Source organism: Diabrotica undecimpunctata, chromosome 10 (assembly GCF_040954645.1).
Source record: "Diabrotica undecimpunctata isolate CICGRU chromosome 10, icDiaUnde3, whole genome shotgun sequence".
NCBI lineage: Eukaryota > Metazoa > Arthropoda > Insecta > Coleoptera > Chrysomelidae > Diabrotica > Diabrotica undecimpunctata.
The window spans coordinates 55,629,275-55,652,955 of NC_092812.1; the positions used below are offsets into that span (position 1 = coordinate 55,629,275).

The 23,681-nt window shown below is 31.7% G+C and overlaps 1 protein-coding gene across 4 annotated transcripts in view; it reads right to left on the bottom strand.

Annotated features, from left to right (window-relative positions):
• Positions 1 to 2,004: 2,004 nt before the first annotated feature.
• The window catches only part of kcc (solute carrier family 12 member kcc), a 334,416-nt gene continuing 312,739 nt past the window's right edge, over positions 2,005 to 23,681 (bottom strand). The window contains exons 4-15 of one of the 4 annotated variants that reach the window (XM_072546217.1): positions 20,186 to 20,376; positions 19,747 to 20,065; positions 18,510 to 19,022; positions 18,260 to 18,453; positions 16,585 to 16,753; positions 15,900 to 16,305; positions 12,954 to 13,061; positions 12,818 to 12,868; positions 8,081 to 8,200; positions 7,658 to 7,788; positions 4,893 to 5,032; positions 2,005 to 3,214 (exon numbers count right to left, since the gene is read on the bottom strand). In XM_072546217.1, the coding sequence (XP_072402318.1) occupies positions 3,123 to 3,214; positions 4,893 to 5,032; positions 7,658 to 7,788; positions 8,081 to 8,200; positions 12,818 to 12,868; positions 12,954 to 13,061; positions 15,900 to 16,305; positions 16,585 to 16,753; positions 18,260 to 18,453; positions 18,510 to 19,022; positions 19,747 to 20,065; positions 20,186 to 20,376 (2,434 nt within the window). In that variant the 3' untranslated portion in view covers positions 2,005 to 3,122. The remainder of the gene's footprint in view (positions 3,215 to 4,892; positions 5,033 to 7,657; positions 7,789 to 8,080; positions 8,201 to 12,817; positions 12,869 to 12,953; positions 13,062 to 15,899; positions 16,306 to 16,584; positions 16,754 to 18,259; positions 18,454 to 18,509; positions 19,023 to 19,746; positions 20,066 to 20,185; positions 20,377 to 23,681) is intronic. The other 3 variants (XM_072546218.1, XM_072546219.1, XM_072546220.1) reach the window with 3 other exon arrangements.

The window sequence follows — 23,681 nt, forward strand, 5'->3', positions numbered from 1 at the left end:
GTCATGTCAAAAACTACATTGACAGAAATTTGCAAAAGGTTAGTTATTTGAACTGTTCTTGGTAGTTTAACAGCAATATTAAATAAGCATTTTTAATGCTATTCTATCGTAGAAATCGTTGAAATTATTTTCATATTTTTTAAAAATGGAAAGGAGGAGGGTTGGATGATGGGCTGTTAACATGTCCTCGGAACAACCATTACTACAAAAAATCCGAAAGCAAGCCTCGGAATGGATGGATATTAAAGCAACGATATTGGGAATGGAACATGAATTTTTCTTTTGGGACTTGGAACGTTAAAACTTTCAAACTTATCCAGGGTATCCAGAATACAAAACACACATACCGTCTTGTAAAGTGGTTTAGATACAGGAAATAAGGAATTTGGAGTGGCATTTATAGTCGATAATAAACAGAAACAGTCTTAAGCAACCGCCACCTAAGCGTTAACCTCCGATGGCGCGCCACGAAATGCTACGTACTCTCTACGCTACTTTACAGAGTTGAAGTGTGGACGTTAACAGCAGCAACTATTAAGAAGTTGGTAGAGGTAGATAGAAGGCTCTAGAAATGTGGTAGAGGTATTAAGACGAATGGGTAAAGAGGTGGAATTGTTAACAACTGTTAAAAGGAGGAAAACGTCATACCTGGGCCATGTGTTCCGTAATGATAAGTACAGTCTGCTACAGCTTATCGTGGAAGGCAAGATTGAAGGTAGAAGAGGTTTGGACAGGAAGAAGAAATCCTGGCTGAGAAACTTGAGAGAATGGTTTCAAATACCAGAAGCTGCGAACATAATACATGCGGCACAAAACAGAGAAACCTATCGTTTGATGGTCGCCAACCTTCGGTAGAAGACGGAACATAAAGAAGAAGAATAAACAGAAAAACAGCTCATAACAGATCTTCCACCAGTTAATGAGTGAATTTGTAGGATAGAATAAAGACTCACTTCTCCAACTTATCTTATTTTTACCAATTAACAGTAAACATATAACCTAACACCAAAAAACTACATCAAAATAGTTATAGGTGACACAAACGTAAAGTTAGGAATTGAGAAAGAATACATCGGAATAACTGGGAGTCATAGCCTACATATAGACACGAATAAAAACGGCCAATATCTTATTGACTTATTGCAGCTAGCAAAAACATGATCATCAGTTCTACCATATTTTCCCACAAAAACATACACAAAGGCACCTGAATATCTCTGGAGGAGATGTTGTGAACTAAATAGACCATGTCTTGATAGAAAAGCGATCAACATCAAGCATTTTGGACGTGAAAGTAGACGAGGTGCATGCTGTATATCGGAGTAACGATCACGGATACAGGGGCTCAGATACAGATACAACATGAGATAACAAATCTATTTCAAATAACACAGAATTAAAACAGGGGGATGGGCGGCTGGCACAAACACGCACAAGGACGCAAGAAATTTCCTTGGCAGTCGATCGTAGAGGAGAATGACTACAGGCCGTATCAAATTGAGAGGTTTGCTGAGAGAGACCAGAGCTGGAATTGGGCTGTAGAGCCATACACAGATATTTATATCGGTAAAAGAGATCCTCTTTGGAAAAAAATTCACCTGTTTTTTTCACAAAATCCAACGAATATTTCCAAATATCAGGATGAATTCTTTTGAATGGCCAACACTGTATGTAATAATACTAGGAATAGAACTTTACTAACGAAAATAGGTTAATATGCATATTGTTTCGTGTTTAAGAATCAAATTTAGCAACAATGTACTAGCACGTTCTTGGATGGTAAAATAATTATAACATCCTAATTATGCGCAGTAAAAATATCACCACACATTTTCTTTTAGGATCAGGACCTCCCAAGATGTGCTAGTAGATACACTGTCGTCGTGATAAACAAACATAGATTTTATAATGAGATAATGAGGATTAAGTGTTACGTGAAAACCCTGTTTGAAGCAAATTAATTTATTTGTGAATATATATATATATATATATATATATATATATATATATATATATATATATATATATATATATATATATATATATATATATATATATAAGTGTTTGTGTAAATGTGTATATTCTTGAAATATGAATAGTTTTTTTAATCAGTTATATCAGTATATATCAAAAAGCCAAATTTTTGTTTGCACAATGGAATTGAATCAATTTCCCACTCGACATCGTAAGAGACATCTACGCATACAACTAATTAAGTTATTTATCGAACGAGGACATTGAAACATCATAATTTTAGAAAAAAAATATTAGGTATGTTTAAACAGATCAGTATAGTTATGTGCTTAAATCTCTTGGTCAATGTACATGACTTATTGTTTAGTCTATAAACCAAATTGCTTCATTCACTGCAATAAACGTTTTTTAGACCCAATGTACGCATTCGGCATGACGTTAAAGACCTATTAACATACATTAAAACCAACAAAAAACTAAGAGTACGCTTTTATATGTAGCTATACTTTCCGCAGATAGCTGTGAAACGAGTTAAAACTTGTTATATACTTGTTTCATTTCATCAAACATTCCTTTTTGTTTCCATTCTCAGATTGTACGGTATTCTACTGCGAAGGTATCTATGGAGTTGCATTAAATCTATTGTTCCTAACAATAAGAGATCTCTATAATTTCGAATCTGCATATACAAGGCTCCAATGGTATTCGAAATAGGAAATTTTCGGAAAAAGAAATATTTGATCGAAAGAACAAGTGTACAATATTACACTATAAGTGTACGTGTATAATAACTATATATCCTAATACAATCTTATCTAATACGGTTAGGAGCCGTATTGCTAAATCTCCTGTTGTAGGAAAATGAGCACTTATTTAAAATTTCATTTTGATTTGATACATATTACATTGGTTTCAAGAATCACGGAACCTAGTAAAACGATCGTACTAGGTTAAATGTAATCTAAGACATTAAGAAGAATAAATAATTGGTGTAATCACTAATTCTGTTTAACATACTAAAATACTGTTAACGTAATTACGCCATCGTCATTTCAAATAGGTAGTTAATGTTCTTTGATTTGTTGTTGAAGTAGTAGTGGTAGTGTATTTGTAGACATTTGACGTCGCGTCGTACTGTTGTAGAACAATTACGAATAAATTGTTATAACTTCTCTTCCTCCACCTCGCACCATTAAAACTCTTTCTAAACCTTCTGTTAGCACTTCTAAAAACTCCATATCTGTAAAAATAAATTTATCAAGAACTCCTTTCTTAAAAGTAACCACAAAATTGTTCAATTTTCAAAATATTCAACTTAAGAGTTTATCTGACACATTAATAAGAATGGATAATAAATACATTTAAATACAAATTGTATCTGCAGAAATATTTAGATTTCAACGTTACGTTTGATCAAGAAGGATTTATAGAAAATTTTTTGAATTACTTTAATGTGAAGGAATGTAAATCGAAGATAACTCCAATGGCAAATGGATATCAATAAAATGAGGACAGTGAAATTCTGACTAATATTCCTTACAGCCAATTAATTGGAGGATTGATGTATTTATCAACAACGAGTAGGCCAGACGTTCGTTATGCAGTATCATACTTAAGCAGATTTTTAGACTGCCCTACTACAGAGACATTAAATGCCGACAAAAGAATTTTAAGATATCTACAAGGAAGTAAGAAACTAAGATTAACTTATTATAAAAATACAGATTATCAGATAACGTCCAAAGGACATTCAAATGCCGATTGGGCAACGGAAAAGAAAGAAAAGTGTGAGTGGATGTATATTATTATATGTTAATAACCCAATATCATGGTTTTCAAAAAAGCAAAACTGTGTAGCATTATCAACAGCAGAAGCTGAGTACATTGCAGTAGCACAAACAGCTTAATACTTAATCAATGTCAACTGTATATTGGGGAATTTTAATGTAATTGCCGAGACAATTTTATATTGTAATAATAAAAGTACAATTTTAATGTCTAGCAGAAATAAAAATTCTAAAAGAGCAAAACATATAGATATAAAAAATCAAAATTAAAAATCAACACATATTTCTAAAGGACTTAAATTTTAAAGAAAGAAGTTATGATCGATTATATATCAACTGAGTAAAATTTGGCTGATATTTTGACTAAATCTTTAGGTACTGAGACTTTAATGAATCTTAAAAATAAAATTTAGATTAAGTGAATTGTAATATTATTTTGTTAATTATAATAGTTGCGATTTACATGTTGCAACATTTCAAATTGAGGAGTTTTGGAGTTTTAGAACAATACTGGTTCAATGTCAATAGTGATTCCGTTTGTCAACTGTCACTTGTAATCTTATTTAATAATGTACAGGAAAGACACCTAATTCCGGACAGTTGCCCAATTTCGGAGACTGCCCTAATGTTTGCATTGCTACTTAAATTACTATCCGAAATTAGGCAACCAATTTTTAATATGTCTAATTTGTACATTTTTTAACATTTTTACATTATGCTGTCCCTTCCTAACAAACATCCTATGGTTTTGATTTACCATGTATGAACTTGCTCCTTGAGTAATAACACGCCAAAATATACAGTTGTTCAAAATCTATAAGCAAAAACAAAAAGCTATCCGAAATTAGGCGCCTTTCCTCTACTTAGCACATGTTTAGTTTCAATTCTCACTATAGAATAAAATATTTAAATTAACTGAGAACTCTTAATTACCATAATTGGGGAACAAATTCTGACAAATATTGTCTACGAAAATTTTGATATTATATTTGTTTATTTGCATCTATGATAGACGAAGCCAGGTCCTGTTATCAATATCCAGCACCGAAAAATCCAAGAAAATTAAAACAAATGCAATGTTAATTAATTTAAGTGATTTAGAATTCAAAATAAGAGTTAAATGGCACTTACAGTTAGATTCTCTTTCCATTTTGGTGTCTTTGGGCGGCCCTGGCAAATTCAAAATGACTAATTGAGCATCATGGGATCTATTCACTATGACTTCATTCAATCGAATAGCTGTATGCATTCGACGAACATTACCCTCGTCGCTAAAAAAATTTCTTATATTACTACAATTAATTAGTTCACTGAAAACAAAAAATAATGACTATTTGCGGAGATTAACTAAGATGAAATCAGTTTGATTCTTAACATATAGTTAGGAATCAAATTGATTTCATTATAATAAACAAAGTTTCCAGTACAGCTTTAAAAAAGTAGCAGCTTACCCTGGAGCAGTCGATAACTCAGACCAGAACCCACTTATTGGTGAATTCAGGTTTAGAGGTAAAATGATTTCTAAACTGCTTTAGAAAATAATGAAACGAGAGAGAAGCTACAAACGGAATTAAAAAAAAAAAACTGTAATTTAAGTAAATATGAGGACGACGACATAGAACAAGGGAAAGGCATCAAAACCAACATATATAAGGCTTCACAAAATGTTTTAGGGCAAAAAAGGAGACGAGCAAAGAGAGAGATGTATGGATAGTTAAAAACTGCGAAGAATCAGAACTGCTACTTTTAAAATATGACTCCTTCAACTTCCTTAAAAAACCTATACGGTATAAATGAGGAAATTCTTAAGCTAATTTTCTTATGTAGATTGTTTAAACACGGGGAAAATACCAACAGATTCGCTAAAAAAATAATTTATAACAAATGTGAAGACAGAACAAGAGACACTCATTGTGCATGAAGTTGCTGGTGCAAAAATGCTACGACCAAAAAAAATATGTTTATATATGAAATATATGCTTCATTGATTACCAAAAGGTCTTTGACAATGTCAGACATGAAATATTGATAAAGATGTTAAACGAAATTGGGGAGGATTAGAGGAGCTGCAAGATTTAGTAAATATCATAAATGGAGTGGTGAAGGAGAACGGCCTTAACATCAACATAGCAAAAATATATGGTAATCAGCAGACAACCCCATATCATAGCTCAGTTGAATATGACTAATAGAGCTAATGAACGGCTACATTAAACAGTAAGTGGCATTGTGAACCTAGAACCATTTAATCCTTAGAATCCGGGTCTTGAAATGCTACATATGGTCCATCCTGATGTACGCATCGACATCTCTGAATCGTGTGGAAGTTTTCGACATGTGGTGCCTCAGAAAGCTGCTTAAAATTCCGTGGATGGGCCATGTAAAAAATGATGAGGTCATAAGAAGGGCTAATGTCCAAAGAAAAATGTTAGATCTTGTTAAGCAGCAAAAGGTTTCATAATTGAGCTATATTCTACGAAATAGCAAATATAATCTCCTAAATGATATCTTGATGAGTAAAGTTGAAGAAGAGGATCTGGGCCAAAGCAATATTCATAATTCAGAGACATAAGAAACTGGTGCGGCTTACCTGTCAGTACGATAATAAGAATAGCGGAATAAGGATCTATGTACGTTCAACAACCGGCATGAACGCTTACATGCTGCATAACATAGAGCAACCAGAAAAGAGGAAATAAGATTTGGGCTCTTCGCTCTTGATGCGGTTCACAATAATGAAATATAAGGGACAACCTAATAAAAGAAACAAAGTACCACCATGTGCATATAACAAATAAATTTTTCCAAACGGATCTTAAGTAGTCATCAACGAAAAGAGGATCTGGAGTTAAAGGAATAACTGAAAAAAAAGCGTAAATTTTGGAGTACAGGAATCACTATCGATGTATCACAGTGTAGGTAAAACTCAAAATAAAATTGAAAGCTTTCTGAAACAGATTTGTACGAAAACTTGTCAATGGTACACTTTTCTCCATTCGAATATGTTCACCTAGAATGTGGTTTCTGAGCTGGACTATATTTTAGACTCACCTGGAGAAGGCATGGTATTATCGAATGGACCCCGCGATCACCCGACATGAATATTTTAGACTTACAAGCATTATTTTAAAAATATAAAAAAGATCTTTATTTTTGTTTAAATGTTAACTTTTTTTTTTTTAAATTTGTATGTGCTTTTGAATACATTCTACAGCGATTTTAACTCGCGACATTCTTACACTCCAAAATCACTATTATTTCGCTAATTAAATTTTTGAAATTTCGCAGAAAAGACATGATTATTGTCGTTCTGTGTAGTGGCACTATTTTTTCCTACAGTGTTAATCACAACACTCTTACACACCAAAATTTATAAACATCATGTAAGCCGTTTCCGAGATAATTGAGGCGTTCCATACTAAAACTCACCCTGTAGATTAAGAATGAAGAGAAAAACAAAAGCATTATTTTAAAAGTACAAAAAAGGCGTTGGTTTTTTTTAAAAAGGTTTGTAGGTGTTTTTTTATCAGATCCTACACCATAAATTCGCTCATTCAATTTTTGAAATTTCGCAAAATACACATGATTACCCTCATTCCGGGTGGCGGCACTATTTTTTTCTTCAGTTTTAAGTACTAAAGAACAAAAAAAATTGGTCCCAAATGTGTGCCCTAAAATTTTAATATTAATAAGAGACATTGACTTTAGATATGTGTTAGCTTTATCACCTCTGTCTGTTAGTCTCCCCTTTTTAGCCGTGATTATTTATATTTATTGTGATTATTATTATCTAACATATACTGTTGAATGGCGGAAATAGAGTAAGTCTTGTCAGAGACGACATTATATTTTAGAAATATCTAAGATTCATAAGACATAGAATGAAAGATACTTACGGTGTTTTAGGGGTTTTATTTTCCTCTATTGAATTTGTATGATTATGTTCATTAGAGCATTCTTTTTCTTTCTCAGAAGAATCATCCTTTTCTTTGGAATTATCACAATCTTCTTTCGTTTCAGTTTTAGGCTGCAATAATAAACTTATTAAAAAAATACACAATATTATAACTATATAATGATTTTAGTTTGCAATGCTCTTTTATGAAACTTTAAAGAAACTTTATGAAATTTTTTGTAATGAAAAAGTTTGAGAGTTAATATTTCAAAATCTAAAATTAAAAAGAAATTTGTATTTATTATTGGATATATTTTAATTTAATGCAATGCAATAGTTGTAATGTAAAATAAATATTGTTGTATCTAACAAAGTCACTAGAGCACATAAGTAAACGTGATTTCTTCATAACAATATAATGTACCTCATTGGTAGGCTCAAGATCATTTTTGTTATCTTTTTCAGAACCAGGTTCCTGGAATCGAACCTTAGTTGCTATTTTAGTATCTACATTTTGATGATGTTGATCTACTATAGATTGGACCTAAAAAATGCGATTAGTATTTACAATGATCGTAAGTTATAAAAAACTACAAAGTGTCCAAAGTATCTGTTATTATTTTGTACCATTGTTAACTTAAGTTAGTATGGCGCATTTGATGAACATTTTAAATTAATTTAGTAAGATGAAATCAATTGTTTATAACTTAAGTTAAACATAATTGTCCTAGTCTTAGCTTAACCTTGTAGTGGAAATCAAAACCCGTCCTATCAAAGTGAAGTCAACTAAAGCCATTTTCACACCAGTGTAGAAAAATAAATTATAATTTAGTATTCAAGGTACAGGACGTTCAATTATGTTGAGATTCCGACCCCATTGTAGACATATAATATATATTTGATTAAAATAATTTTACACTTCATATCCATAATTAACTATATTTAATCATATTAAAATAAAGTAGACCGACTACCATAGGGGTATCAAGGGAAGTACTTAGGATTAGTCTACTTATTAAGGAGATATATGAATTGATGTAAAAATAGTTGATAGTGACTGAAAATAAATAAATTGATTGCTTTTAAGTATCAGTTATAATCTAAATAATGTTGGTATTGCAATTCAATATTAGATCTTTTTAGTATAAAGGGTTGGAATTATCTGTGAATGACCATTTGTCCTATCCCAAGATGAACCTGCAGATAATGCTGACCGAGTAATTTATAAGAAAGACGATGTGAAAGCCCAGAATCTAATTGTAAAATGTTTGCATGATAGTGTACTGGAATTGGTTAAATCAAATACCTCAGCAAAAGAGGTTATAGGTACATTTCAAAATAAATACCAAAAGAAGAGAATTTCATAACTGTAAAAAAAATGGGTAACAAGATTAATGGAAAAATAAAAATGTAAATAGAGCATTCCCAGTAGAAAATAATGACAAGGTAACATTCTTGACGAACAACTTTAGTTACTAACTCAGAAGCTAGTGATATAAATTTCATAATGGATAGTGGTGCTACGAATCTTTTAGTTACGAAGAATGCAGAGGGATATTGGTTATTTTGAAACCTACACGAACTTGGAGAATGGTCGTTTTGAAACAACAACCAATTTTCTACATTTAATTTCAATAGTAGTTTGGTAGTTATGTTACGAAATTTGTACATAGCTGAATGCATCTGTTGTGTATTTGGTATTTCTTACTTAAATAAGGTAATAATTAATAATACAACGTGGTTTTATATCATTAACCTTTATTGCCCAATAACTGACTAACTTCATTCCCATGTGTCCGTGAGCGGTGTTGCCTACCTGTGTTGCCAAGTATATAACACCTCCTCTCTTGACCAAAATTCATAAATACAGATTGAAATAAAGATGTACTTACAAATTCATCCTCTGAACAGGTTTACATACTCTACTTGAACGTCTTAACACTGGTTCAGCTTCAGTGTGAGCCTCAGGTACTGTTGGCTCTATTGTATCATTTAGAAGTTCTTGTACATTTGTAGGTGGTGAAACGGAATTGGTTTCAGGGACAGATACCTCCCTTGGAACTATACTATGTGTAACTGTATCAGGAATGAAACAAGTTGGGTTATATTCTATAGGTGTATCCTGCCCAATTACTCTCATTTGGTCAATATGACGTCTCCACGTCCTACCATCATCTAACTCAACTAAATAATGTAATAATCCTAACCTTAGTATAACCTTGCCAAATTGCCATTTGGCATTAAAGTAATCTCGCACTGAGACTCTGGTATCTATAGCAACATTTCTAAGACTCTGGTCTGTGTAAGCATTTTTGTCATGAGTAAAAGGTTTAAGTAAATCTAATCTATTTCTAATCTGCCTTCCTAGCATACGTTCAGACGGGCTTTTGCCAGTTACTGTGTGAGGTGTTCTACGATACTGCATTAGTAACTTGCACAATTCAAGTTCTCTGTCTTTCTCTTCACTGTGCATGGCTCGCAGACAATTTTTTAGTGTTTGGACATATCTCTTCCCCTGGCCATTCGTGGCTGGGTGATAGAGTGCAGTAAATTTATGTGTGATACCATTATTCTTCATAAATTCTCTAAATTCATGAGAATCAAATTGTCTACCATTATCAGTAACAAATACTGTGGGTATTCCGAAAGTAGTGAAGATTTTTCTACAAATTTCGATTGTAGTTTTTGTAGTAGTGTCTTTCGTGAAATGTATTTCAGGCCACTTACTAAAAGAATCGACTAAAATGAAGTAATAGCCTCCGTTAAAAGGTCCAGCATAGTCAGCATGTACTCTTTCAAAGCAAAATTTAGGTGTTTCCCAGATGTGGGAATTGTCCTTAACAGGATTGTTTTTGTGCTTGTTGCAATGAAAACAATTTTTACATAAAGATTCAATATCCTTGTCTATGAAAGGCCACCAGCAGTAACTCCGGGCTAAAGACTTCATTCTCACCATACCAAAATGCGCAGTGTGTAATTCCTGCAGAATTTTATTTCTTAATTTCATAGGTATTAAAACTCGTTGTCCTCTCATTATGACTCCAGACTGTAGTGAAAACTCTGATTGATCTACGTTAAATCTGAATTGTTTTTCAACAACCTCACCAGTTTGTAAACCTAATAGTAACTTTTGTAAAGTAGCATCATTTTTGGGGATGTAGTATAATAATAATGTAAATAACTGTACTTGAAGTTGAAGTAGCAATGGTAGTAGTCGTAATAATCTCTGTAGTAGTTGTTATTACCATCATATGTATCCCATCCTCGTCGCCAATTGTTGTGTATTTGGTATTTCTTACTTAAATAAGGTAATAATTAATAATACAACGTGGTTTTATATCATTAACCTTTATTGCCCAATAACTGACTAACTTCATTCCCTTGTGTCCGTGAGCGGTGTTGCCTACCTGTGTTGCCAAGTATATAACACATCTTTTACAAGAAATCCAGTGACGTATTCAGGTCACATTGTCCAAAAAGTGGAGATTAGTTGTTTTGTCAGTAGAGGTCTGTTATCTTATAGGGAATTGATCGGTTGTTTTATGTATGTGATATTATGCTCTAGGCCAGATTTAAAGTTTTGCGTGTCATATTTCAGTCAATTTCAAAATAATTACAATGAAGAACATTGGAAAAATTTGAAAAGTGTTGTATAGACACTAAAAGACTACAGAAAATTATGTTTTGAGATTTGTTAAAGGTCGAAACAAATAAATAGAGATTATTTCCCATCACGCATTCCTAGAATTAATGCTATTTTAACGCAAATCACAATTCAAATGTTTATTATTATTCTATGATTATGATTAATATACAAACCTACTAAAATCAAGTTTCAAGTACAGAGATTTAATTGCTCAAAATCGTTTGAAATGAACTGAAAAAATTGTTGGAAGAACTCTTCGAGTCCGTAGTCGTTCATTTCATATACTTATGTAGGGTACGTAGGGTTCATTTTTGTTTAAGTTTGAGTATTGAATATTTTAAAGTTTACCAAGGTTTATTTATTCATCATCATCATCACGTAGCGCTACAACCCTGGGTGGGTCTTGGCTGGCTGTACTTTTTTTCAATTTGTTCGGTCTTCCAGCAACCTAGGGTCAAATGGAATGTTCATTTTCCGGAGATCTGCTTGGATGTTATCTCTCCATCGCATTTTGGGACGTCCGAGTGGTCTTTTGCCTGTGGGAATCTCCTCCCATACCAGTTTTACAAGTCTCTCGTTATGCAGTCTGTGCACGTGGCCTGCCCATCTTAGTCTGTGATTTAATTTCTTGGACAATATCGGCGTCATTGTAGAGTGCTTTTAATTCGATATTGGTTCTGATCTTATACTGGTTTGTGGTGATGTCATGGTGAGGAAGTATTTTTCGTTCAAAGCGTCTGAGCTTTTCTTCGTTTGCTTTGGTCATGGTCCATGTTTCGCATCCGTATGTTCTTACAGGTCTGACGATGGATTTATAGATTTTGATCTTTGAACTTCTTGTAAGATTTTTTGATTTTATGAGGTTTGCAGATTCGATTCTGTCTTTTATTTCTTCAGTAACATCGTTGTCAGCTATGATTACGGCCCCCAGGTTTATTTATTGGCATACTAGAATGTATTTATTACATTTTAGAGAAAATCTAAAATAATTAAGTTTCATTTCCATTTTTATTTTCCGTGGATTTTTACAAATGATTTATAATAATTGTGTTTTTTATAATCTATCGTTAACAGAAATATTAAATATAAATTACAAGCAAAAGCGTTTAAAATTTAATTGTTTTTATATATAACTGATCAAATGTGAAATTCTGATCTGATTTTTTTCTCATATGAACCGTGAACTCTTTGAAATCGCCGTAACTTGGACAATTATCTTAAACTCAACTGTACACACATGCATAGTTTAAATCAAGTATGAATTTTTTTATTCTTGCATAATAATAACAGTAATAATATTTGAGAATTCTAATAATCATCAATATATTTGTATGAAATATTTTAGGTAGTGAGAGTTAGACACTTTGTGCAATAATCTAAACAGTGAATGAACATGGTAATTAAAATAAAAGTATGTATCGAAGTGATAGGTAACACAGAATGGATGAAACGAGAGCGAATAAGCGTGCATAAAAGAAAATACCATGAATCTAGCAAATGAATATTTTGCTTTACCAAAGGCAATTTCTCCTCCGTTGATAAGTGATTAAAATCCGCCAGATCCACCTTGCGTGTGCGAGATACAAGTATTTATTAATCACAAAAAATATTTCAAAAAAATTAAAATATTTGGTAATTGTGAAATACTTACAACACCGAGGCTTTCTTTTTTATTTAAGCGAAGTTCACGGAGCATCTGGTTGCGTTGCTCCATCATTAGGGTTCGTTCATAAGTGTAGGCAGAAATATCGTGGTCCATCTAAAATATTATAAATTATAATTATAAATATTATAATAGTCAGTAGCATTTAAATTTATGTTTCATTTAACACAGGGGTCGGCAACCCTTTTTGGACTGAGGGTTACTTCAAAATAATTTGTTTTATGCGGGTTGCACATTCAAATGAAACTTAAACAGTGCTCTTATATCATATAAGAGTATAAATACATATTAGTAAAAATAAATATGGAAAAAATTTATTTTTGATTGACATGTAATAATAACAATAATGTCAAAAAATAAAAATTTTACAATTCTTAAAAGAAAAAACACATATATTTAGTATCGATGCCACGATACCATAAGTATCGTTCGAATTTATTTAATGTAAACCAGTGGCAGGGTTATTTTTGCCTACTTAAAAATATTATTTTTTATTTTTAATAAATATGATTAGTTAAGTAACTGTTTTTTTTGCTATCAGCTAAGGGTTCATGGTTTAATTCATAGTTTAAGACAAGACGAATTCACACTTGGGATACTGAGCTAGACGAAGCATAGACGATAAGCTTCCATGGTTGATTGAGGTAATTCTTATAATAGTATTTCAATTCTCTTTGGTAGTCTTATCGTTACAAAAGAAAATACAATTCCAATTAAATGGAATATAATTATGAATAAATATGTTAATAATAAAATATATAAAATATTAAGGAAAATAATTTTTTAATTTTTTCTGGTCAAAATACATTTTTTAATGACCTCTCCATCCGTAAATGGTTTGTTATACTCAGCAGTTAATTTCGAAATATGTAAGGACATTTTGACTAATGCTGAACTTTTTTCCTTGCATTTTTTAAAAACGTTTTGTTGTGCTTCTAACGATTTTTGTAAAGAATGAATTTTATTTGGTGTCGTTTCGTTTCGTGTCGTAATGGCGACGCAAATTAAATTCTTTGAATACGCTTATGAAATCTTTGCAAATTAAGCATAGTGCTTTATTGTAATTATTAATAAAGAAACAATCACAAGTATACTTTCATTAAATTAATTTTTCTTTTCTTTGGTATTTTATTCATTTTTCCTACGATAAAATATGAATTATTTTACCAATAAATTAAAAATAACATGTATTTCTCATTAAATATTCTAGTGAAACGTCATACGGTTGGTAATATGAACGTGTTTATGTCCAAAATGTACATACGAACATACATTGTACATACATACAAAACTGGCGAAATTAAAGAATTCTTGCACTTGCTAAGCGACCCGTCGTATTCGCTGGGAAGCGGGGATTTAATTTGTGCAGTAAAATACGTCTACTACAGACAGTTAAATTTTTTAATAAACTAGGAACTTTTCTGATTTTGGAATATCGTGACAAGAATATCAAATTGATGCAGAAAGAAGGACATAGGGCAGCTAGATTTCGTTTTTCTGAGATCAGGCAACGGCACTATGGATGACTGGAAAACACATTGTTTTTGAATAAAGTACGAATCAGTCTGAGGTCAGAAGATGGACATGACAATATCTTTCTCCTGAGTTCCATTTAGTGATGTTGGGAAGCAATTTGTTTCAAAGCTTTCACGAAGTTTTGATGGACGCAAATTTTTATATCGAGAATATTGTAGAAGAGGATGCTATACTGTTGCTATACTTATTAGTGTCGTTTGACCACAACCCCCTAATCGTGAATGTAAGACTTCGATTTGTAAAGGCTAAAAAACCATCTAACCAAAAATACGTAAACACGAGAGAATTAATCAGGGATGAAGAGCTTAAGACTACATATATAGAGAGGACTTGTGAGATAATAAAACTGGCTATAGCCAATCCTGACGAAACAATCGCAATTAAAATAAGAAGAAATCACAAAAACAAGTGGATGACGTAAGAGACAGTTGATCTAATGGAGCAATGCAAATAGTACAAAATAGACCAGAACCAACAGAAATACAAGGAAATCCAACATACGGTAATAGCAAGCATTAAAACCGAAAAGGAAAGCTGGATGAAAGAACGTAGTAAAGAATTAGAATCATCACAAGAAAAGAGGTACAACTTAAAAATACAAAAAGGTTAAAGAAATTTCGAGTATATACAAGAAACACCTTGAAACCCGCCCGAAGAAGATCAAGCAGACTGCGTACATACACAGGAAGAACTAGCTAAAATCTCTACAGACTATGCTTTGTCCCTCTTTACGGATAATAGACCGAATATGCCAACTACTAATTTACCCACGGAAAATATATCCGGCCCTCCCATTATTCGTGCCGACGTGGAGTATGCTATAAATGTAGCAAAACTGGGCGAGGCCCCTGGAACGGATGGCGTTACTAGGGAAACCATAAAACTGTTGAAAGATGAAAATATCGACATACTGACATAGTGAACTTGACGAAGCTGTGCTTGTTGTAGGCTATTTCACAACTTAAAGATAAATAGTAATATACGTACATAAATGGAAGCAGTTATCAGAACAAGAAAAGGTAAAAGCTAATATTAATTTTTATACAACTCAATTAAATTTACCTTATTTTTATCTATGAAGACCTAAATCTAATTTTTCAATTTTCACTGTGCTTTCACTTTCAAAGTTAACATTACTGTCAATTTTTTACGAAAATAGCTTTTTTGTTTCAATTAATACGCGTTATAATTTCTTTAATAAGGGGTTTTTGTGTATTTTCTCACTATAAGGGAGATTCACTCATATTTTTTAAAAGTTATTCAATTCTCCTCACGTGGTAGTCACATTCATACTGACAATCTCTTTATATTTTAGAAATGCGTTAAATAGAGCGTTATAATACCTTTATTGATTTACTAATAAATTGCTTACTTCCTTTGTCTGATGTTTCAACTTACCATTTCGACAACTTCAACTTCAGCGTGTATTCTTAGGTGATAGAGGAATGTTTTTAAATCTTTTTTCATTTGAATAGAATTATCCTCCATTTGCGCTACAGTAAATATTCTCATTTTGCAGTTCTTCCATGTTCTATGTTGTTTTAACAGGAATGGTAATAACATAAGTAAACCTCCATCATGAACTATCCACCAAACATCAATATTGCCAACAACTTTATCACTAGTATCCGGGAAGAAATTTATACCTTTAGGAACCAATAAAGCCATTCTTGCGGCAGTTACATTCCTGACTGTTTCTAAAAACACTTGCCAAGTGCGATCATCCTCCGATTGTCTCCATCCATAGGGCCATCCCAATATTACTGTATTCGGTTTAAGTCCACCTAATCCTGCCGTTTGAATCCTAAAATTTAATTGAATTTTTTAATCGGAAAATAGTTCCAATGTCACAAATATTAATGGATATAGTACCATTACTTTTTATACTATGGTACTACAGTTTAAGTAAAATTAAACAAGAAGAACTAACAAGCGTAATTGTTTCCCGCCCTAAACCACAACGTTTTACTGACGTATGTCAATGTCAGGGAACCATTGGGAATTCCTGATCTAGAGAAATCAAATAGTATAATTGAGTATATTTTTAACATTAACTAAACAGTTGTGTAATTGTAATACTCACAAATCGGATAAGCCTTCTGTTATGTCCCTTGCTACTAAAATTTCTGCAAATCCTTTAACTCGTTCTTCTTCCATTGTTTTACTGAGACTTTGTTTGGCAGCCATAGCTTCACCGTATGATCTTGTAAAATCACCGTTAATTACAGATGCACAAATAGTTAACCCTTTTCCTAAAATTAGTTTTGTAATTTTAATACACTTATATTTAAATACATAGATAGAGGTAGTGGATTTTCTAAAGTGCTATGACGTTGTAAATAGTTGTAGATATAACTGGCAACGATGCACTGGAAGATTAAAGTGAAAACTGCAAAAGTCCGACACAATTATGGTTCCGTATGATAGCCCAGGCAAAGAGGAATAAAAATAACATGAGAATTTAATTGCAAAATATAATTTAAATAATGAGATATTTAATTAAAGAAGATTAAAATTGTGATTAAACATCAAATATAAAATTATAAATTTAATATACCTAATAAATATAGGTAAACTTCTGGTTAATTCTAAATCTGTTTACTAATTTGTTAAATATTTAAATTTAATGCCCCCCATCACCAGAAAATAAGATTATTACAATATTTTAATGACAATGTAAAATTACCTCAAGACATCTTGTAGGTCTCTGAGAAAAATAATTGGAGGCAATTAAAGATCATTTTATGAGTGTTAATACTACAGTCTTACTTATTAATACTACATTTGCTATAAACATTTATTAAGAGCTATATAAATTTTTACATTCTATATGAATATTTCGTTTTTTGGTAAAAAAAGTTTAATATTATCTACTTAAGTGGATTGAAACCTAAGTCGTTATAGTCTTCATAATCCAAAAATTCACTTTCACTGTCACTTGTATCATCTTCTAATTTTATAATTAAGTCTATCCATATGTTCTCTTTCTACATATTCATTTTCTACTTTTCTGACATTAGCGCAAATGTTTTTCCAATTTTCTAAAGTAACTTCACTAAATTTTTTTCGATTCATTTCCATACATCAATCAGTTTAAAAGTTCAGCAGGCAGCAACTTCGTTTTTCATCAATGTCCATATTTTTTCAATAGAATTTAGCTCTGGATGATAAGGTGGTAGACGCAACGTTAATATATTAAGTTTCGCTAGAATTTTATCGATTAAATATGATTTACAAAGTGACTTGTGCATTTTTATAATTGTAAATAATTGGGCCTTAGTTGATTTTGAGGGATGAAAAATATTTCTTTCACCAAACTACTTCAACAGTGGAACTTATTGAACTGGATGGAACTACTCATCTTTCTTCCAGGAACAATTTGGAATGGGTTCTAGGAGTACCTTATGATACGAAGCATTGTCTATTACCAATATGCTTTTTTCGGAGCATTAAGAATGATTTTTTCTTTTAACCATTTTATAAAATTGGTGCTACTCATTTCGTCGTGGTGGTCTCCGCTTTTTGTTCCCCATTTAAAAATGGTATGTGCCCCAGGCACGAATCCTGCTTCACTACACTACACTACTACACTATTAAAATATTTAAAGTAGAAACTTTTAGGGCGATTAGTACAACTTATTTCAGACGTAAACTTTTGTTCTGCGTCGATATGACTCATACCTTTTTAGAAAACCCATTACCTCTAGCTGCAACAGTAAAATTGAATTAAAAAAGAATATAAATTAGTTAATGCTTACCAGCTTTCAGCTGAGCAGCAAAAGAAAATAGTTTCTTGTACTTTGGCAATAAATCCGAGGTTAACTTTACTAAAATCAAAATCTGTGGTCTCCAATTCTTTGTATGTGGCGGTCCTTCTTCTAAACGTAACAACGAGAATCTGGCAGCCGAAAGTGCTAATCCTCTAATTCCATCACCCCATTCTTTCTCAGCTCTAAAGACATTATAAATAGTCGAGAAATATATAGATAATTGTTTTGTTAAACTTACCCTCTATATTCGATGTATTTGTAAATTATTCCAGCCATCGCCATTGCCAATAACGCTAAATACCAGGAAGTCATAAACATAACAGCTATACATAAAGATAGTCCAATAAATGATAAAGACCAATGGTAGTACTTAAATCTAGGTCTCCAGTTTGGCGTTCTTAATAAAGTTTGCAGTGCACAGGCAAGATTTACAAATCCATAGCACATTAAAAAGAACATGGAAAGTAAGGGAGCTAAAATATCGACATTTCCAAGCAGAATGCCTCCTTGGCAGATAATTAAAGTTAAAATTAACGCTCTAGTGGGTTCTCCCTTACTAGATGATACTGCAAAGGGGGCCAAAAATGGAATAATGCCATCTTTAGCAATAGCCTGCAATAAACGAGGAGCACCAGTTAGAGATTGCAGACCAGCTCCTAGCGTAGACAAAATTGAACCGATCAGGATAACCCATTGATTTGGCCAAGCTATGTTAGCTACCACCAGCTTACCACCTATTGATTCTCCAAACCTAAAAAAAATAAAAAATCAATAATAGATTTTACGATAAAGTTGCAAGGAAGTCTGGGAGTGTTTCACAAAATATATATGAAGAAAAATTAAATTGTAGAAGTCACTCGAAAATATAAATTTGTACGGTTAAGTAAATAAATGTTATAAATTAATTGTGTTTTAGTGTTAGTGGTGAAAGAGTATAAATTAATTAAAATAAGTGTTGGAAAACTGTAAATAAATTAAATAAATATTACAATACAAATCATACGGTATTTTACTCCTAATTATTTATATTTATGAATCTAAATACTCTCGAGTATATATTATAAATATAAAAGCAATATCAACAGAGTAAGAAACATGATCAATAGAAGAAATAGAATTAGAAAACAACCATTAAGTATCCTTTTCGTCAACTTGGAACCAGCAAGTAATCATAAAGGAATCTATAACATTTATATGAAACACAAGTCAATATTAGTAGAACCAAAAAGAGCAAAAAAGAACCTCTCATCAAGCAGAATATACTGTGATTCCAAATGTGTGCGATTAACCTATTTGAATTGGAAATTTTTGAATCGATTTTAAATTACTGCTTGAACTGTTCCCATGTTACTCCCATGTATATCAAGTTGCTTCCAATGGAACATAATCTAGAAAGCAGAGTCTTTCATTTCACACATCGAAGAAACGAATGATGTATGTAATAAATACTCAAATAGTTTATCTATCATACTTACTTATCTCTGAGTAGTAAATTATCTACAGTTCCGGCAAATAGCAACACACACGACAGATAAACGGTAGATGTGGTCAATATGGCACAAATGGTTCCGATAGGAATAGATTTCTGAGCGTCTGCGAGATCACCGGATCTATTAGAACCAGCCATAATTCCAGTAACAGATGGGAAAAATATACCAATTAGTATCGTAAAACTGGTAGTAATGTCAGCAAAGACTTGATTGTAATGATCACTTCCCATCACTTCTAGATCAGCTTGGAGTTTACCTTTGGTAATAAATTGGCCTTGTTCCAAAAACCCGTCATAAATATTATCTAAAACAAGAAAAAGGCAGTAAGAGAATGAATACTGTAAAACATATTTTTATATCAGATGCGTGATCCTACTTCTTTTAAACATGAAACAAACATGAAGAGGACATTTTAAAATCTTACCAAAGAAAACTCCAGACGATAATCCTTTTATACCTCTTTCAATACTCGTATTGTGCTTCTTGTAATAAGGATCACATTTATAATCAGTTTCATTGGTACAGAACATCTTATGTAAAACTCCAGTAACATTCTTATGACAATCAGTAAAAGGATCACTGACTTTTAGGAATCTATTGCCCAAACGACACAAGCTAAAAGTATAAATATTATAATTAATAATAAATAAAATACAAGTTAACATATTATCAACTAGGTAAAAAAAATAAATATTAGACTAACTTACAATCAGATTATTTTAATTTGGACGACTGGTTTTGTATAGTATACTTTGATATGCATCGTCAGGTCTCCAGCAAGGTAACTTAAATGATGTCGATACCGAATCTTTCCGGAATAAAAAAGTTTTCTTTATTAAAACTTTTTTATTTTTAATTTTATGAAAAAAAGGTATTCTTTATAAAATGTTTTGAATGATATAAAACCTAGAATGATTGTACATCAGATATTATTTTTTTAGTCATATACGCGGTTTGTCAAAAAATATAAATTTTGTTATTTAACAAAATCCACAATTCATATATTTTTTAATTCCTTTAAATTTTTTAAAAATTCAACTTTTTAATTCTTGGGTTTGTCGGTTTGTTAAAAATAAAAAGACTTCGACTAAAGGTTTCGGCTATTTGCCATTTTCAAAAAGCACTTTAGTTTATAAACATTACATTACACAATTATATTTTTTATGTTTGCACTCTATAAAAGTTTTAGATGGAATGAAAAAGTGGTATGGGTAGGTACTTTAAAATACGTGTAGTTCAGGGTCGTATTTTAAACATCTGCCATGGTGCATTTAAAAAACAACAACATGTCAGGCTTCTTATTGATAGAATTTAGATCTTTTTTATGTCAATCATCTCCAATATGCATCTTTTGTTGTAGTTTTGTTCTTTTTCTAAAATCTGTACATTTTCAAAATCAAAACAATGGCTATTTTCCAGAGAATTCTTGGCTAAGGCTGTTGTGTTTGATTTGTTGGTTTCTACACAATATTTGTGTGCAACAACCCTTCTATGCAGATATTTGTGTGTTTGCCCAATATATGTTGAATTGCAGTCTTTACAATTTATTTTATAACATCCGATTGATGATTTTCATCAACATTGTTTTTAAATTTAATAACATATTTTCCGGATGTTTTGACGATTTATATCCAACATTAATATCATATTTTGTCAATATAAGTTAATCTAAAAAAAGTTAAAGATATCTTAGAAAAAAATAATTATCCACCAGAATTTTACAATTATCTAATCAAAAAAAGAAGTTGCATTATCCCAACAACCAGTTAGGGCGACACTACGGCAAAGGTTGAAAAAGGGAAAAGGTTGAAAAACTTAGGTATTTTAAATGGAATACCCTGTATATTATTGCATTTTTAGATTCTACATAAAATTTAGACAAAATTTGTATAACGTACTTTATTTTAATGTACGATCTTTATTCTTTTTACGTACGTACGTACTTTTTTGAGTTATTCAACTTTTTCAAAAATTTTCGAATTCGAATTTTTAAATACTGGGTGTTCACAAATAATACACCTTTTGTTTAAACTTCAAACCACAGTATGTCAATAACTTTAACATAGTGTTAGGGTGAAGCGTCAAAAGCTGGTTATATATTCCCAGAATTTCGGAGGATAGCTCATCTTCTTGCTCTATGAATTACGTATTCAAATTTATTAAATATTTATATCAACTGGCAGATGTTTCCTATAACTAAGACCATAAACTTTTTTATTATATATAGTTTAAGGTTTTTTACGTGCTCAGTTGTTGATACTGAAAATCGATGCGGGTTATCCAGGGATCCGGGTTAGAAATTTAGAGAAATAGGGCATTTGACAAATCTTTACATTCGGGATTTGGTGTAATCTATGAGATCTAAAGGAGCGTATCGAAAAGGCGTCACCTAACGTAGCTTTTATATATCTATTTAACGCGTTTTAATGAAACTTAATAATAAAAAATATTTCGATTAAAGCTATTATCAAGAATATACACATATTGTGTTATTAAGAGATTATCTAAAAAAGAATTTATGATTTCAGTATTTGTTTGTTGGATGTATTTGTTGATTAACTGATTAATATCTACAATTTTCAAAATTGGCACAGTATCAATTTTATTGATGGTTATGTTAAAACAAAACAGCTGATATTTTCAGTGATGCTAGATTGTGACGGCATTTAATAGTATATACGAGTATATACCAACTGACTGACAACGTCGATGAACAATTTAAATTCGTTACATTTTTACAGTTTTACAACTCAATTTCGCGAGAACCGAAAATATTTTCATGCCATTACAACTTTAATTTACATAATAAATACGATCTAGTGTTTACAAAAACCCAAAATAATGGTGAAAGCCTGACAATTAACGGTAGTGCTGTAGAACAACTACTACTATCCTGGCACAATAATTAATCACACAAACGATTACTCCAAAGAAATCAAAGTTCGAATAGAAAAAGCACGTACAAACTTCAATAAAATGAGAAAGGTACTTTGTGTAAGAGAACTAAAATTGGACTTGAGAGTTAGGCTGGCAAGGTGTTATATTTTCTCGACTCTGCTTTATGGGATAGAAGCACGGACACTTAACACGTCGACTGCTAAAAAGTTGGAAGCATGTGAAATGTGGGTGTATAGAAGAATCCTGAAGATATCATGGATCAAGCATGTAACAAACAACGAAGTCATGAGAAGAATCAACAAAAGAATGGAAGTATAGGAAATCATCAAGACACGAAAGCTGCAATACCTGGGGCATGTTATGCGTAATGAGAGCTACAACCTACTTCAATTGATTATACAAGGGAAAATCCAGGGCAAGAGAAGTGTAGGAAGAAGAAGAATCTCATGCTTGCGTAACTTGAGGGAATGGTACGGATGCACATCAATTGAACTATTCAGAGCAGCAGCATCTAAGATCAGAATAGCCATGATGATTGCCAACCTCCGTCGCGGAGATGGCACGTGAAGAAGAAGAAGTGTTTACAACTATTTTTTCTATTATGGATTATTTGAAACCTAAAAAGAGCAGATTGGAATATTTATTGTCTATTGCAATGATTATATATAATTATTGAAGTTCCTGTCTTATTTGAATAATTTAACGTCGCATTTCTTTCTGCTCCCTTCGCATTACTTTTGTATCACTCCTCATCTCTTGCATTTTATTCTTTATTTCATTTATCAAATCCAATAGTTTGTCGATATTTTCATCTTTTTCTGGTGTTCTACTTGCCTTCTTGTTTATTTTGAAATAGTCTCTTTTTCCCATCTTTACTTCTCCCTCATTTATTAAAAACTTCTTCTGTTAAGTCACTATCCATATTAAATTTAATTTAACGATTTAATCTTTTTATCCAATTAAAGTTTTAATTTGAATAAATTTTACAATAACCAAGTGCAGCTCTGTTCACTCTTACTTTC